The sequence below is a fragment of the Nothobranchius furzeri genome, chromosome 7 (genome assembly GCF_043380555.1).
Source record: "Nothobranchius furzeri strain GRZ-AD chromosome 7, NfurGRZ-RIMD1, whole genome shotgun sequence".
NCBI lineage: Eukaryota > Metazoa > Chordata > Actinopteri > Cyprinodontiformes > Nothobranchiidae > Nothobranchius > Nothobranchius furzeri.
The window spans coordinates 76,437,942-76,456,066 of NC_091747.1; the positions used below are offsets into that span (position 1 = coordinate 76,437,942).

General features: G+C 43.1%; 1 protein-coding gene across 35 annotated transcripts in view; it reads right to left on the reverse strand.

Annotated features, from left to right (window-relative positions):
* ptprdb (protein tyrosine phosphatase receptor type Db) overlaps positions 1-18,125 on the reverse strand; it is a 324,563-nt gene that overhangs the window by 101,258 nt on the left and 205,180 nt on the right. For all 35 annotated transcript variants that reach the window (XM_070553775.1, XM_054751605.2, XM_070553783.1 and 32 more), the window contains one exon: positions 16,220-16,369. In XM_070553775.1, the coding sequence (XP_070409876.1) occupies positions 16,220-16,300 (81 nt within the window). In that variant the 5' untranslated portion in view covers positions 16,301-16,369. The remainder of the gene's footprint in view (positions 1-16,219; positions 16,370-18,125) is intronic.

Sequence of the window (18,125 nt, forward strand, 5' to 3'; positions counted from 1 at the left end):
ATCAACCACTTTGTCTGATAGTGCAGACATCAAAGTAGCAGAAAGGAACAGAGAAACACACCAGATAATCTACCATAATCCTACAGTCATAGTTTTATTTTAATTGGAAAAGAGCTAAAGCTAAAAAAGTGCCGATGCTGGGCACTTTCTGCTGCTTCTCAGAAGAAAAATGTAACAGAGTGCATCCTTTCTGATCAGGATTAACTTATAAGAACAGAAATCTACTTTATTTCTTTTTGGAGAAAATATTCACTTTAGGGGATGTCAGTCAAAATAAAACGTGGCGATTTTGATCAAAATGCTTTAATCTGTTGTTGCAAATGAAGTCTTACATGAATTGAACAGAGGAGCTGAGGAAGGGTAGCCTCATATTTGACAGCTAATGGGGGATTCAAACACCACACAATATAACCACACACCTTCTCCATGCTCTACCAGCTACTCCTGTGTGTGTGTGTGTGTGTGTGTGTGTGTGTGAATCTGTGCAATGTGCATGTGGCTGTGTGTACAAATAGCTTCAACCTTCTGTTGACGTATAAAATAATCTGGTGAATGTTTATGTCGCAGCGTTTCAGCCAGTACTAAAAAACATGACAGTGCTTGAAAATAAAAATAGTTCTGATTGTGTCCGCTGTCAGATGATTCCCCCCAAACATGATTTAGGCTTTTCAGGCAAGTTGAGGAACAAGACCAATCCTGTACCTAACCAGGCCCATCGCAGCGAGCCTGGAGAATGGGTGGGCAGCTGGCCAGAACCGTAACTTAAAACACATTAACATCAAACCGACACATTAAGAGCGAATTATCAGCTGCTCGCTTTCGTGCTGGTAATGAAATTGGATTGCTGGCTCCAATAAACAAAGATCTATCATCCCTCTGCGGAACACATACACGCGCTAATTGGGAAGCATTTGGCAAAACGGGCGATTGCAGCATAGAAATTGAATTATGCACAAAAGAGCAGGCTAACATTTGATGAAGGTTTCCATTAAAGTGAGTCGTTATTCAGCTTAGGTGTTTATCTGCGCAGCGTCTCCACTAGTGTATGGTTTGGTTCGTCGTGAAGTCTTGTTGGACTTGCATTTGTCTCTTTATTCATCCGGTACTTGTCTTCTGGACCACCTCCAGCTGATGTCACCATGACATTATCACTATGACGACACACTGATGCAACAGCAGAGAATAAAAGGCATTTTTCATTGCTCACAGTAAAAATGCATGTCCAATTAGAGCTGCAATCACCATAGCAGCCGTGGGCTCTGGTTAGTGCCAAGTTAATCAGGGTTAATTTGCTAGAAACACAAGGGGAGGAATTAATCAAATAGGATCCTCTTTTATGCACAGGTCATTAGAAACACATGGGCTGCCCACTGGGAACACAACTTTACTGGGTCAGAGCTGGCTTCCCATGAAGATGAACAGAGGCTTTTCTCAGCACTGGTCCCAGTGCATTAGTTACACACTAGTGCTCTGCTACGTTTGAGCTAAGCTAACGCCAACCCGGGCCCCTTCACAGACCAGTGCACCTGCTAAGCTAATGCTAAGCTAAGGTAATCACATTCTGTTACTCGCAGTTGGGTGCACAGCTATGCTACTGCTGCTCTGTGCTGTGGGCGCACAAACAGAGAAACGTAGCAGAAGAACTTCTCCAGTCCCGGTCGACCCAGCCTTACCTTAGCTTCACACTCTGTTAGAGATCATTTATAGGGCTGCAAAGATATCGAGAGGACTCAATTGGTCAAAAACAAAGATAGACTCTTGGTCACATGGTTATGATTGTGCCAGTTTTATGACCTATATGAACACTATATTATACGCATCAATAGGAAAAACGGGCTAAACCACTTCAACAGTAAAAACTCAATAAAAATGTTATGTGTATTGATGTGATGACCCGTTTCTGTCACTTTCAGTAAAGATTTGTCAGACCTGCTGAATGGTTGATGAACAGAACTCAGTTTAGAACAACTTTTAATTTAATATTATATCACTCCCCTTACAAAAACAAACGAAATAAAAAACAGCCTAAAATTCTTCAGTGTTGTAGGATGGTTGAATCACATCAGAATTTAATGCAACTTAAGCCAGACAAATAAAAAATACAAGCAAATCAACAAGACTACCGACATATTCATGTTCATATTACCAACAATACATGGGATTCAAAACAGCCAAGACATGCAAAAAAAGACCTCTGGGTCACAAATAATCCCTACACGGACTGCGCGTAGATTGGGAAAAGGCTTAAAGCTTATAAAACAAACTTGCAAACACAAATGCATTGGAAATAAAAAAAAAACTGGGCAAAGACAGTTTCCAAATCATTAAAAAAGCTATGGACCAGATTGTTTACTAGTACATAAAATGTATTTAAAGAGATAAGTTATGATGTTTGAATTCATTCACAACAACTGGCTCCGATGGTCTTCCGAGCAAACTGGAGAACATTTATGCAGGAAATGCAGGCAGACGGAGCACAGGAGTGAATGGTGACCCATGGGGAAGAAAAGCGAGAAAGGCAATGGACACAAAGGAAGAGAAAAAAAATCATGCACTGAAAGGAAAAGTCACAGAAAACCTTCTAAACTTCAAAAATGACAAGATCTGCTCAAAATGTGGCCAATAAAAATGAAATATTGCTATAAATATATAAAATATCTTCAAATCATACAGCCCAACATTAAACCTTTTGTTAAAATACACCAAACATTCATTTCACACATTAAACTGTGTCTGAGATAATCTGGTCACTTGCTCATGCACCAAGCCGCTGACGTGTCGACTCAATGACATTTTGCATCAAGGTTACGACTTTCTTTTGCTCTTTCAATGACTCAAACAATATCAATCAATCATAAAACAAAAATGCAATCTAACAAAAAAAAATCCCCTAATTGTCTTCCAGATTTTCAACCTTTTACCTCACAGTTCTGCTTTCTTAATCCCATCCCAGCGAATCCTCGCATTACCTCATCCGTCACAGGGGACCTTACATAACTCTACATGCTGATCTCCATCTAATCTCTTCCACACTGAGCACTACACATGCTTCCCTGCATATACACATAAAACAGACATGTATAAATTAATTTACACAGGCATGGGTCAATTAAACATCTCTGTGGTGCCTTTGGTGATGGGGCGCTATCATGACATCGCCGAGCAAGCTCAAGCCAACCACATTTAGGATTCCAGTCAGTCCAAAGGGCATGCAGGGCTGGCAATCAGACTGAAAGTTGACAGCTCAATCAGTCACCACATAATCCAGCCCCATGTTTCTAGTCATGCCTCATGTGTCAGGCATGCAAAGGTCGCATTTTTAGTAAATAGAACCAGGAAATCCGCTGCATTTAAAGTGCATAAATAATGTGATGCAAGCAGAGGGTAAAGGGTCTCACATTACCTCCACAGGTGCAATCCTAAACCACTGTACCTCGTTTTAATGTCCCTAGGGTAGCTGGGAGGGGTGGGAGACTTTTGACTTTTTGTAAATTTCAGAAGAGAACGGAGAAGGGGGCTCCCACCTGTCCTCAAGGGACATTCGCAGCGGGATATGCACTCGATTCTTGGGAGATCTGGCGAATCGTGCGCCTCTCTCAGTTGTCCATCGAGGACGTGGAAGATTTGTGGATATTCGGCCTGATGATCACTGGATTTCTTCTGATTGGAGTGGGAGGATATCTGGTTTTCTGGAAATTTGGGAAGATGGGAGCGATTGGAGTGCGACCCGCACCCACGGAATGTGCCGCCCGGGTGGTGACCTCACAGACTGGGACGTTACTCGAGGTGAACCGTAAGCTGGACAATGTCCTCGCGGTGTTGCCTGTGTTAGTGCGCAAGATGGATGTCATCTCGGAGAGGGTCGCCGGACGGTGTGGGGATGTTATAATTGGCTTCACTGGTGGACATGAATGACCACTTATAGACTCCAAGGCAGAGAGGAAAATTATCTCTGTCTGCCCTAAACAAAGTCTTGTTTATCCTAATCTGACGCCAAGGCAGCCTCCAAGGCTGCCATCAACACACCCCCACGAAAGGAGGAATGCTGACAGATGCTGTGTCCCGACCTTCCCCCCCGCCTTCAGATTGTGACTTCTGCTTCGAGGTCAGCAACCTGCAGGAGACTCAATGTGCTCTCTGCCCCTCATCTCTCCCTCCCACCTGTTTGTCTGCAGCTGGCTGAGCGCCGAAAGGGCAGCTCCCGTTGGAGGTCTCAGGATCCCGCCCAACCCCGCCGCCCCATCGGACTCTGATGTTTTGTATCTGTGATGTTCGTGCTTCTATGTTGAGGAGTTTTTTTGTATAATAGAGTTACTCCCTGCTGGGACTTTTTACCTTACCCCAATTATCCTCATGTAACACCCTTTTCATCTAACGAAATGAGCACCGTTCTGGCTGCTCTCGTAACTGCCTGTACCTGTTTTTGTCTACATGTGTGTGTGTTTAACCTTGGTCAGGTTGTGTTGCGGAGTCAAGTTCCTATGCTCTGGGTCGCTGGAGCGCTGGCAATAAAGCTGATTCTGATTCTGATGTTCACGTCTTTTCTCTGAGTTACGGTTTAGAAACAATTAGAACTTTGTTTGTTGGAACTTGGTCCCCTGTGTTGTTGGTGGCATTCATTTATCAGCTCCCCAAGCACAATAAGTCTTTTTTAAATGAATTTGCTGATCTCTTGGGGGAGTTTATACCATTATATTTTATTAATAGGACCTTTTAACATTCATGTCTGTCTGCAAAAGCCACTGGTTAAGGACTTTCGAAATCTACTGGACTCTTTTACCCTGCACCAACATGTTGGTGGGCAGGACGGTGGGCACACCTTTGATTTAAGAATGTCCTTTGGTCCACCTTACTTAAACTTAAGAACTGGGGGTGCCATCTTTTCTGACTACGTGCCTATTTTGTTTTTGGGTGCCCTGGTCTCACCTGTAAAGAAATACTTGTTTGCAACTTGGCAGCGGGTTATTAAACCACAAATGGCTGCTAAATTATCTGCAGGGTTTAACACTGGTGAGCTCCGTGACTCTCATCACTGATGAACTTGTTCTTCTCTGTGAAGGTCTTCTTTGGACGTAGCTGCACCTGCTTGCAGTAAGCCACCCAGACACAGGACTGAGACTTGGTTGAATTCAGGCACAAGCCTCAGACGGGACTGTAGGAAGGCAGAGCAGAAATGGAGGAAAGACAAACTTCAGGTTTCCAGAGAAATCTTAGAAGAAAGTTGGTCTTGTTATCAGAAAGGTGTGAAATGATCAGACTAGCATCTTCGCTGATTAGATCAAATCACCAGAAGCCTTGCATCCCGTTTCAAATCCTTGAGTCTGTGCTGTTTCTATTCGATCCTGGGGTCTCAGAGAGTTTGGATGCTAAATGTAATGCTTTTCTCCACTTCCCAGTTACCTCCTTTGGCCGTGTTAGCAGGTAGTTCTCCCAGAGTTAGAAGCGATGGTCTGAGGTCTTTAGGTACACCTGAGGATGTTTTGGTTGCCAGAATAAGTAAGGAGGCTTTTTCCATGCTAGGTCCCTCCATCTTGGTTATTATCAACAGTAGCCTGCAAGCAAGTGTAGTCCCGAACTGTTTAAAACACGTTGTGGTACTGCCCCGTTAAAGAAACCAGGCTTCAAGTTGTCGGTCCTGACACGTTTTAGGCCAGTGTCCCGACTGCTGTAGTTGGTTTAGTGTCCAGGAAACAGCAGAGAACATCTCGGCTAGTAGAAGCTAACTGTTAGCAACATCGACTCCACCACACGGCAGAAGCTCCTCCATGCTTGAGTTACTGGTGGAGATTCAACATCGGCATTGCAGAGCAAACAGAGTCCTTGCCGTTGGCCAATCGCAGGAGAGATATCCATACAGGTGCTGGCCAGTAAATTAGAATATCATCAAAAGGTTGAAAATATTTCAGTAATTCCATTCAAAACGTGAAACTTGTACATTATATTCATGCAATGCACACAGACCAATGTATTTCCAATGTTCATTACATTTAAATTTGATATTCATAAGTGACAACTAATGAAAACTCCAAATTTGGTATCTCAAAAAATTAGAATATTCTGAAAAGGCTGAATATAGAAGACACCTGCTGCCACTCTAATCAGCTGATTTACTCAAAACACCTGCAAAGGCCTTTAAAAGGTCCCTCAGTCTTGTTTTGAAGGCACCACAATCATGGGGAAGACTTCTGACTTAACAGCTGTCCAAAAGACAATCATTGACACCTTGCACAAGGAGGGCAAGACACAAAAGGTGATTGCTAAAGAAGCTGGCTGTTCGCAGAGCTCTGTGTCCAAGCACATTAACAGACAGGCGAAGGGACGGAAAAAATGTGGTAGAAAAAAGTGTACAAGCTCTAGGGATAACCGCACCCTGCAGAGAATTGTGACGACAAACCCATTCAAAAATGTGGGGGAGATCCACAAAGAGTGGACTGCAGCTGGAGTCAGCGCTTCAAGAACCACCACGAGGAGACTCATGAAAGACATGGGATTCAGGTGTCGCATTCCGTGTGTCAAGCCACTCTTGAGCAAGAAACAGCGCAAGAAGCGTCTCGCCTGGGCCAAGGACAAAAAGGACTGGACTGATGCTGAGTGGTCCAAAGTTATGTTTTCTGATGAAAGCAAGTTCTGCATTTCCTTTGGAAATCAAGGACCCAGAGTCTGGAGGAAGAGCGGAGAAGCACAGAATCCACGTTGCATGAGGTCCAGTGTAAAGTTTCCACCGTCAGTGATGGTGTGGGGTGCCATGTCATCTGCCGGTGTTGGCCCACTCTGTTTCCTGAGGTCCAGGGTCAATGCAGCCGTCTACCAGGAAGTTTTAGAGCACTTCATGCTTCCTGCTGCTGACCAACTTTATGGGGATGCAGACTTCACCTTTCAACAGGACTTGGCACCTGCACACAGTGCCAAAACCACCAGCACCTGGTTCAAGGACCATGGTATCCCTGTCCTTGATTGGCCAGCAAACTCGCCTGACCTTAACCCCATAGAAAATCTATGGGGTATTGTGAAGCGGAGGATGCAATACGCTAGACCCAACAATGCAGAGGAGCTGAAGACGACTATCAGAGCAACCTGGGCTCTCATAACACCTGAGCAGTGCCACAGACTGATCGAGTCCATGCCACGCCGCATTACTGCAGTTATTGAGGCAAAAGGAGCCCCGACTAAGTATTGAGTGCTATACATGCACATTCTTTTCATGTTCATTCTTTTCAGTTGGCCAACATTAGAGAAACAAACATTTTTTCATTGGCCTTTAGAATATTCTAATTTTCTGAGATACCAGATTTGATGTTTTCATTGGTTGTCACCTATAAATATCAAAATTAAACGTAATAAACATCGGAAATACATTGGTCTGTGTGCATTGCATGAATATAATGTACAAGTTTCACGTTTTGAATGGAATTACTGAAATATTTTCAACCTTTTGATGATATTCTAATTTACTGGCCAGCACCTGTATATTCATCAGATGAGACGCCAAATTCTGTCGTCTGAAACTACTTTCTCTTCTGGCTGATTTCTTCGTGCTGAAACAGGTGCACCAGAGCGCCCCCCCCCCCTTCAGAGTACAACTTAAAATACATTTATTCCTACTAGAGACCACTGCAGATGTATGAAACATATGAGTGAAGGACCTAAGAGTTGGATGAAGAACCACTTTTATTTTAGGGTGTTTCCTCCTCACACTTAGCTTTATTTGAGATAGTTTTGGTGTCTTTTATCCAGTTCTATCTAAATCTCTAGCTCTTATTTGTTTTTACGTATATCTCTGTTGGCCCTTGCAGGGTTCATTAGTGTTTTAATTTTTATGTGGTGTACAGCTCTTTGGTTCGACCTCTGGAAGATGAAAAGTGCTTTAATAATCAAGTTGATGATGATGACGCTTCTTCAGATTCAGAAGGGATAGTTTGCTCACTAAAGAACAGGGATGCAACTCAACAATGCATCCTGCTTTCTCTGTTGTTGTGTTGCACGTGCACATGGATTGTATTTCTGTCACAACTACTGTTACATGCATGCTGCACTTGGAGGGTTCCTTGTTTTAAGGGAAAACAAGGGTCAGATGAAAAGTGTTGTGTTCATCTTGAACAACATGTTAAGAGACGCCGTTTCTTCTACCACGCGACTAGCTGCGTATGCCGAGCAGTGGCCTAGTTTGCAACAGGATCAGGGCATTACTCTTAATCCACCAGATACATGGCATGAGCACGCACGCGCAGAGAACCACTCTGACAAACAAACAAAAGGTGGTGAGGGTAAGTGGGAAGTAGATGGAAAAATTAGGGTTTTTAAGGCAAAGGAAAGAAAATGCAATGCACAGCTTGCAGAATGAACACATGGTGAAGTTATGCAAGGGGGCATACTATGCTGCTTCATCTGCTTGCACCTCAGTCCAGTAGTGTGCAAGATATGCATAAAGCAACTAAACAGCAACCTCTGTTTCATGTGCGCAATTCATTTAGTGTTGGTTTGAATGAAAATAAGAGCAACTGAAGGCAATTTTCCAAGTGTATTCCCCTTTTTCAAAACAGGCAGACGTGATGAGCAGCAGCGCTGCCAGCGAACCGACAGTCTCGGTCTCAGTTTCCAACATTCAACTCTCTAATTCCCCTCTGTTGATATGAAAAGAGGCACGGAACGTCGTACACAGAGATAAAAGGAGATGAGAACGACCTCCCGCCCCTCTTCCCTTAAAGCCCGTGTCCCTTCCATCTCAGCAGATTATATGGATATGCTGAGGAAAGGGAGAGAAAAGAGCAATGGAGAAAAGTCACAGCGGATAAGATGAGGGAGACGGAAAAAGAAATATATGGACAGAGAAGACAGACTGTGAATCCTTTCCTCCCTGTTTTATTCTGCATGATGCTCTGGAGGCCTGGGGAGCATCATCGTTTTGATGGATGACCGCGCCGTTAGTGGCTGACCCTGGAACTCACACACAGGGCAAGAGGGCAGAGGGTGAAAGCAAAACAAGATAGGTGTGTGTGTGTGTGTGTGTGTGTTTTTTCACTGGGTTCTGCAAAACTGTGCTCTTTTAAACCATTCCAGCATGGAGACGGCTGCCTCAAGCCTACACTTGTGTGCCAGTGTGCGTGCTTTTCTGAGTGGTGATGATTTGCGATCAGCAACGCACCACACCGGGCTCGGAGCTAACGCTGCGTTTTCCTTCGGGGCAGACAGATCGTCCTGTATATGCCACATTTTCATCAGATTTATTTACACTCATGGAACAAGAAACCTCTGATCTGACTCCTACCGAATATCATGTTACAGATATCTGAGCGGGGATCACTTCTGTCAGCTTAAGGTTTGAATTACCATCTCCTCTCAAATCTGTGCGATCCTTTTAAATATCCCCATACTTCTCTTTTTACTTTTCCTGTTTGTTTCAAACAAACAAGGCTGAGATCGTCTCGCCAATATTCAAACTGACAAGCTGGCAAGGGAGTCTTTGTTGAACACAAAGAGATCCACGGAGCGTCTTCAGGATCAAAGCAGGAAACTAACAAAGCTGTGGTTTGATTAAAATTGATCTTTTATGAATCATCAGTCTGACTGTAAAATCATTGTTTTGTGCCATAATTTGATTTTTTGTCTCATGATACATAAAAAAATAGCATAGGGAACATTGAACTGTAACTATTCAGTCCTAGACAAAAAACTGAGTAGTAAAATCTTGCAGTAGTTGGAAAATGGATGAATATGCAGAGATCTGTGTGTCTAAAGGCCTAGTCCACACGTAGCCGGTTTTTAAAAAAACAAATATCCGCCCCTCCAAAAACTTGCATCCACACCACCTCGTTTAAAAAAAAAACTCTGTCCACACGTACCCGGATAAATACGTTGTTAAGGACATGCCAGACCTGTAGGCGGCAGTACTTCCCCCGTTCTTAACCTCGTCCTTCATCTGTGGTCTTCCACAAGGAGCAGTAATTCCGCTTGCAAAAACAAACAAGCAAAAAGCGCTTGGACAATTGATAAAGCGAGCGCAGCTCTGAGGGCATCCATGCTGTCGGCTAGTGTAAACACAGGTCGCACACGTGATGTCAGCATTTTTTTGTCGCGGAAAGTGACGTTGCGGACCTTAAAACTCCGGTTTTGTCCGTCCACACGCAGACACCCAAAACGGAGAAAACGCAGATCTTCACTTTGGCCGGAGTTTTTAAAAAGATCCGTTTTCGTGTGAAAAAACTCCGTTTTCGTGTGAATGACAGGCCAAAACGTAGAAAAATATCTACGTTTTGGCAGATCCCCGGCTACGTGTGGACAGGGCCTAAGTGAATGAAACTGGGGTTTCCAGTAATGAATATCCAGTTTAGGCTCTTTTTTTAAACTAAACTTTTTATTTTACCCTTTCCATATACTTTTCATTTCTAATCCACAGGGTTTTCTCAGTTCCTCCCCTGCAGTGGTGTCTCCTATAATGTGCTTGTCCTGGATGGCTGAGATCACTTCCTTTGCTGTTCCTTTTTCCTGTAAGAAAACCTTGGTGCCTTGTTTCTTATTATTTGTATTTATGTTTATTAATTTTTGGCCTTCACCTTCATCGACGCCACACTTTCCCTACAGACAGCTCTTGATCCAACTGATCCCTACATTTCTCCCAGGGTCTCCATGAGTTTTCTGTTAAACCTTAACAAACAGAGGCTCACTGGGTTGTGGTTCAGACTTTACTGTGGCCATTCAAGGTTATTTTAGGAATGCAAGAACCACATCCTCCATGCGAGGCTGTCTTGCTGCCACAGGAAGTCACTGTCAGAATGCAAACAGAGAAGTCCATGAACATGGGGCCCGCTCAACGATTTTAGACACAGGAATTCAGAAAGGACGCAATCCAGAGCTGCATCGTTAATTGATCCCGTGCAAAGATACGAAACAAAATGATCTACTGCATTTTAAAGCAGGAAATATTTCATAAAGTAATTTAAAAGGGCTTTTGAACTATATAAGTCTGACCTTTTGTTAGCCATCTGATAATAATGTTTAATCCATTTGTTGAGTTAAATTAGGTCTGCATGATCTATAGAAAATATGACCTCACTGAAGAATTACAGCAAGTCACTGTCTGATGTATTTGTGGTGCCATGCATTCACGCTCTGACTGATTGACTGATGGTGACTGTCTTGCTAAAGCCTCAGTAGAATTCTGTGGAGACAGAGAAGTTGAGTAAAAGCGTTTTTATTTTAAATCATATTTTTTATGTTCAGCATGGGCGGATTTAGGACTGAAGAAGATCCGGGGCTTAACACACACACTCGCGCACGCACACGCACACACGCACGCGCGCGTGCACATACACACAGGACACGTACTAGTCAACATCACATATGTCTTGTACCACATAATTTTTAATCTGAAGCTACATATTAAGCATTTTCAGGGCAGAGTATTGTTCCTGTTAGTGTTTAGTGTGAGATGATGGTAAATATTCCCTTTCTTTCTCCAACAACTTTACCTGATAAGCTAACTTTAGGCGAACCAGCAGCACAACAAATATTTTCAAATAAGACTCACAAACCTGAGTCAACACCAGTCTCATCAAAGCTGGGGTTCTGTCGCCGTACTTTTGGTCTAAAAAACGTCCTTATGTCCATCTTCACTCATGCGTTTCAGGCAGAGACTGTAGAAGAAGCCGGCTGCTGAAGGGCTTCTTCTTCAGTGGTGGAGGCTCAGGCAGGCTGTATTCAAACTACTGCCAGCTGCTCCCTCTCTGTTGGACTTTGGTACTGCATGTTACTTCCGCGATTTAGATCCAGGGCTTTTGATGAAACATCCGGGGCTTCAGCCCAAATAGCCGGGCCTAACGCCGCCCCTGATGTTCAGTACTAATATTGTGCAGCCCTGAACTAAATACTGCTTTAATGTGCCTGTTTTCATTCTATTCTCGTCCTATGAAAAACCAGAGCAAGGCTCAAAACCGGCATGCGTATGTGCGTGTGAATTTAACTGAGACATGCTCTGGACATGGAGTGGCCTCAAGGATCAGAAACACACGGCATTAATGGAATCACACACGCAGGAGGAAAATTATCTGATCTGCCATATGTGGCTCATCTATCCTTGCCAAGTAATACTGCGATGGACGAAAACAGCTGGCATCAGATCAAAATGCACACGCACGCACACACACGCACACACACACACACACACACACACACACACACACACACACACACACACACACACACACACACACACACACACACACACACAATGTGAAGTGTTTCATATTTTCAAATTGGGGGATCATTTTCCATTAAATCCGGGTCACATTAACTAAAGCAAACACTCGAAAGTGAGAGGGGAACCTTTTCACTTTGTGATTGATGCATGACTGCCGGACACTGTTCGCAGCTCAGTTTGAAATACAAAAAAACAAGATAATGACATTAATTTTGGTTTTTATTGGCGAGGACAACAGCTGACCAGTCGGGCCTTGATTGACACTCCCAGCTACTTTAATGGGGGCTAGTATGATGGGAATGGTCATTTCAATTTAAAGTGGAGCCAAACTAGAATTAGAGTTTTGTTTCTATTTGTTGTTGTTATTTCAAACCACTTTCATTCATTTACATTTCATTTATTTATTTATAAAGCACCTTACTGCCACCAGTCACGGCTGCCCTTAAAAAATCATAGACACAGACCAGGAGGTAGGTGTGTCCTCACACAGGAGGAGTACAATGATGTGTGTACATTTTTGTTTTTATATACATTGATCTGCAGGGTAAGTTACTATAAGGAGCCCAAGTCACGCTCATCTACTTCTGGACCACGGGTCAGCGGAAGAACGGCAAAAGGAATGCAAGCGTGTAAAAGCTATTTTCTAATCCCATTTGTTGTGTGCCATGGATTTCACATGTGACTGTTGGGTATTTTTATAATTGTACCTTTGTGAGGCCTAAAAGATGCCCAATTTGTGTTATTAACACTTCATGAATCTCTGTGTTTGCCAACTGTGGCTGTTCATGAAAGGTTGAGCAGAGAAGCTCGTTTGCAGTCAAGGATGTTGATTCCAACCAAACCTCTGTACCTCTGTAACCTGAGAAGGCCCCGCCTTTTCCATCCTTTGCTAAATAAAACCCCTGGCAAACTGAGAACACATGGGGAGTGACGTGGGGAAGCCTCGGAGGAGGTTCCTCTGCGTTAACTCTCCATATTTTGGGGACTCAGGGTAAAATGTCGCCCTTGTTGTCAAGAGTGTTTATTTCAGGCTCCAGGGTTATGGAGATTAAATATTACCTACAATCTTGGTGGAGAATGCGGGCATGCAGAGCTGGTGAGCTGAAGGCTTTCCCCAGGAACAGAGGGGGGCTGGTTAGCTCCATGGATGGGTTTCCGCCCAGCTCTCGCATGGCGATTCACGGACATTACAAATAATCTCTCTCTCTCTCTCTTTGTGTCGTCCTTTAAGGTAATATGGGATAAACATTTAATTACCTATCAGTGACGTCTGTGGATTTTAAAGACAAACGCAAACACTTATTTTCCAGCGGGGGCAAAAGTTATTTTAGGTTTTGTGTGAAAATACATCCAGGACTACAAATGCGCATCACCAACGTGACGTCATCGAACCAGACATGAAGACAAGCAGAGGAAAAATGGCTGTAAGTTCAGCAAACTTTGAGTCCTTCCTTCAGGAGGAAAGAAACACTATGGACCCGGCCATTTGTTAAGTCGCAGCCAAGTTGGGGGAGAGGAGATTATATGATGACATCATACATGCAACGTGCTGAGATTTGTAGTCACGCTAATTAGTCTAAAGGTTGGTCATTTATCCTCTGCCGTCAAGACAAACTTAAGAAATTTGGGTGTGATTTTGACCAATCAGTGTCTCTTGAAGGTCACTCAAAAACTTTGGTCCGAAACTGTTTTTATCATTTAAGAAATATCTCCAAACAGCAAAGGTTGGTGTCAAAACATGAACTTGAAATGGTTCTCCATGCCTTTATCTCCTCCCGTCTAGATTACTGTAACACACTTTTCACACGTTTTAACAAAAAAGCCCTTGACCGCCTTCAGTTGGTCCAGAACTCTGCAGCGAGGCTCCTAACTGGAGCAAACAGAAGAGCTCACATCACTCCTGTTCTGACGTCTCTGCACTGGTTACCTGTTAACTTTAAAATTCATTTTAGAATCCTGACTATAACTCACATGGTCAAGCTCCTCCCTATATTACTGAAATGTTAAAGCCTTATGCTCCAACCCGAGCCCTCAGGTCCACCCACCAGAACCTTCTAGAAGTTCCAAAGACCAGATATAAAAGTCGAGGTGATCGCTCCTTCCAGACTTTTGCACCCCGACTCTGGAATGATCTTCCTTTATCCTTAGTAGCATTGACAGTCTGGACACTTTAAAAAAAAAACAGCTAAAGACCCCTTTATTTAAAGCAGCTTTTACCTAAATCTTTTATTTTCTTATTTTTAACTCAAATGTTTAATTTTTCATCTGTTTATGACAATTTATAATTTTATGTCTTAAATTTTTCTGATGTTAATCTGATTCTGTTTTGAGATCAATACAATTTTATGACTTAGTTTTATTTTATTTTGATCGGTGTGAAGCACTTTGTGATTCTATGTCTGTGATAAGTGCTATATAAATAAAATTTACTTACTTACTTACTAATTATAAACTTTTACAAGCTGATAAATCTCAAAATACATGACAGGCGTGGTCGAAACACACTTCATTACTTTTCACTTAAATTGAAGTTTGACATATGACGCAGGGCATAATGCAAAGTGGATTAGAAAATAGCTCTTTTGGCCTCGTTGACTTGCATTCATTTCGTCGTTCTTCTGGGGACTCATGAGCTGACGGGAAAGGGAGGAGACTTACGCTTCCTATTGACCCTTTTACTACCTACGTCATCAAAAGTTGCGCGTGCAGCCTGGCAACGAGTGTGAAGGCTTCCTCATTCACACTCGAAACTAAAACAGCGTTTTAAACCCTTAAAAATGTCGGGTTGTTGCGTGTATGGATGCCAGAATCGCTTCTCTTCAAGCAGTGGACTGAAACTTCACAGAATTCCGAAGGGAGCACATCCATTTCAACAAAATCGGAGGCGTCTGTTGCTGCAGGCCATCAAAAGGGTTGATGAAAACTGGACTGAAAACACGATCCGAAATGCTCGAGTTTGTAGCGGCCATTTTATATCAGGTAAGGTAATTATGTACTAAGATTACACCAGAAAGCTGGTTAACGTGTGTTCTATTAAATAAAGTAAGTTGCGTTTGCTGGTTTGCTTTTAAGCAGTCTATTTATTAACAGGCGAGGTGTCATTGGACTCCTCGAGTCCTGATTTTGTGCCTTCTGTGTTTACTCAGAGTCTATGTCGTGATATTTTACTTTCTGTACGTGGCCACAGACAACATAGTTGTATGCATCTAATGATTTGTATGCCCGTAGCTTCTCACGTGTGTACTTACTGGGCCTCTCCACTAAAAACGTATATATATCGGGCCACTGGATATCTGGCCACGCACCTACATCTTCCACCCATTCCGTAATGCCACAGGGATCCGGGAGTCTGTTGCCATTCGTTAAAATGAGTTTAATAATATAACATTCAAGATTTGCCGGTGATAACCCCGCAGCGTAGCTTGATAAAGCCTGACACAACGCCATTCTCTGTTGCCAAGCTGCGCACGCATTCTCGCTGACGTCATATTGTTTACAAACAGTAAAAGGGTCAATTGAGAAAAACATAATGCTGCAGGAGAAATAAAGGGTAAATTACTTTGCATTTATTGCGGTTGTCTGTAATTTTCAATAATGTACACATTATATGTGTAATAATAAAGTTTTATGTCATGCACTATATTGCATTCAGTTTTCTTCCGTCCTCAAGGGTCCAGTTCTAAACCAAGATGGTTCATAAAAGCTTTGAACATTTAGCTTTAGTGGTTTATTCAACTTTACAGGCTGTTTTCTTCATAAATGAAGCAAAAACTGAACTAGTTCTGGGTATTTTGTCGGTCTCTACTACTGTTGTCTCTTAAAATTTTCCAGACAGACTAAACGACGTGTAGGTCATGATCCTGTTTGGTCTTCAACATCTGTTGCAGCTGGTTTAATCTCTGGCTATTTGTCTGGGTTTATTGTGCCAGCTTCATTTAGAACTTATCTGATGGATCTGCACTCGACCTTTGTGCATCAGTTAGTGTGTGTTTCAGTGCGAGGAGGATAACAAGAGGAAGCACTCACAGTCGGCATCAGCCAGGAAGAGGAAGCTGAGAAGAAGTAGGCCTGGATGGGCAGGGAGCATCGTGGGATAAGTCGACACATGCATGCTGTATCCACCGTGAGCTCACTGCCTCACTGAACGACAGGATGATGGAAACAAGCCTTCACAACCTAAGGAGACAAGACAAGTCCACATTAAGGGTTTCAGATATTTTGTGTGTGTGTGTATATATATATATATCACTCACACATGCATGCGGGCATACACCAACATATGCACGCACACACACAGAAGCAGACTTAAAGTGTGTGAGATCCCTCCAGGCCTCACACTCCACTTCTGCAGCTGCCTCTCCTCTCCTCGCTTCATTAGGACCATACACTCGTCGCCTGAGGTGTGTTTGCGTGCGTGTTTGTGAGAAAGTTCACAAACTAGCTGATGAATTTCAACTTATGGCAAACAGTTTGCAATAAAACATCAGTCTCCTCTGAAGTTCGGTCCTCATCTCCCAAGCGGGCGGTGGCCTGAATTTCTCTTTTTTGGTTCTATTCATCTCCAGCTTCGGATTTTACTTGTTACACAATCTAGAAAAGCAGGATGTACTTCAATGTTGAATTTCTCCCAAATGTGCAGCAAAACAGCATGATTTCAGCCTGATGAAAAGGAGTGGATGGCTTTAAGATGGGGGGTAGGACAGACCAAGGGATTGATGTATGATGGGGAGATTAAAGTGGGAGGAGACTGTTATCTGCTGGGGATGCTGCACAAAGTGTTGGATAAACATACAGCTCAGCATCTCTATCCTTTCATCCTTAGCTCAATTCCTTCCTTGGACTCCATCTTTTTCTTCACTGCTTTTCTTCCTGCATTTTTTTCCTAGAACCAAAACATTCTTAAACAAAACATCGCCTTCCCTTTTCATCCCTCTCTACCTGAACATCACTCATTCTCAGTTTAGTCTTTCTTTACTTTTCACCTTCTCTCCGTGTCTCTCTGCCATCAGCAGAGCCCAGTGTGAATGTTTGGCATCAAAAAGAGACAGGGAAGTGTCAGAAATTTCCCAACTCAAATCACACAACACCGAGAGAAATTGCAGATTACTGCTGCTGTCCAGAAACCGACGGTGTTGAACGGGAGACGGGAAGAGCGAGCAGAGTCAGCAGACAGTGATGAGGGGAACTTTAGTGCACCAGTATTATGTGTATCTTCATACACAGTCATAGATCACATTCATTAAAGGTGCATTAGTGCTAAAAACACTATTTGATTCAATCCTGTATGACAACACCAAATTGGTTAAAATGCGTAATACACACTTTGAGACTTAATTCAAATCATTCAACAGAGCAAGGACATGATTCTGTGAAAGAATATTTAAACAATAACACACACACACACACACACACACACACACACACACACACACACACACACACACACACACACGCACACACATGCACACACACACACACGCACACACACACATGCACACACAGATCTTGTTTTACATTTACAATTTATGAAGCCTTACTCATAATTCACAAACAATACAAAATTAATTTCCAGTGCAAATTATTATACCATAACATTTTTATGTTCATTGGTCAACATAGGGGCTGCACGGTGGTGCAGTGGTTAGAGCTGTTGCCTTGCAGCAAGAAGGTCCTGGGTTCGCTTCCCGGCCTGGGATCTTTCTGCATGGAGTTTGCATGTTCTCCCTGTGCATGCGTGGGTTCTCTCCGGGTACTCCAGCTTCCTCCCACAGTCCAAAAACATGACTGTTAGGTTGATTGGTCTGTCTAAATTGTCCTTAGGTGTGAGGGTGTGAGTGTGTGTGCGTGCATGATAGTTTGTCCTGTGTGTCTCTGTGTTGCCCTGCGATGGCCTGGCACTTTGTCCAGGGTGTACCCCGCCTGATTGCCCATT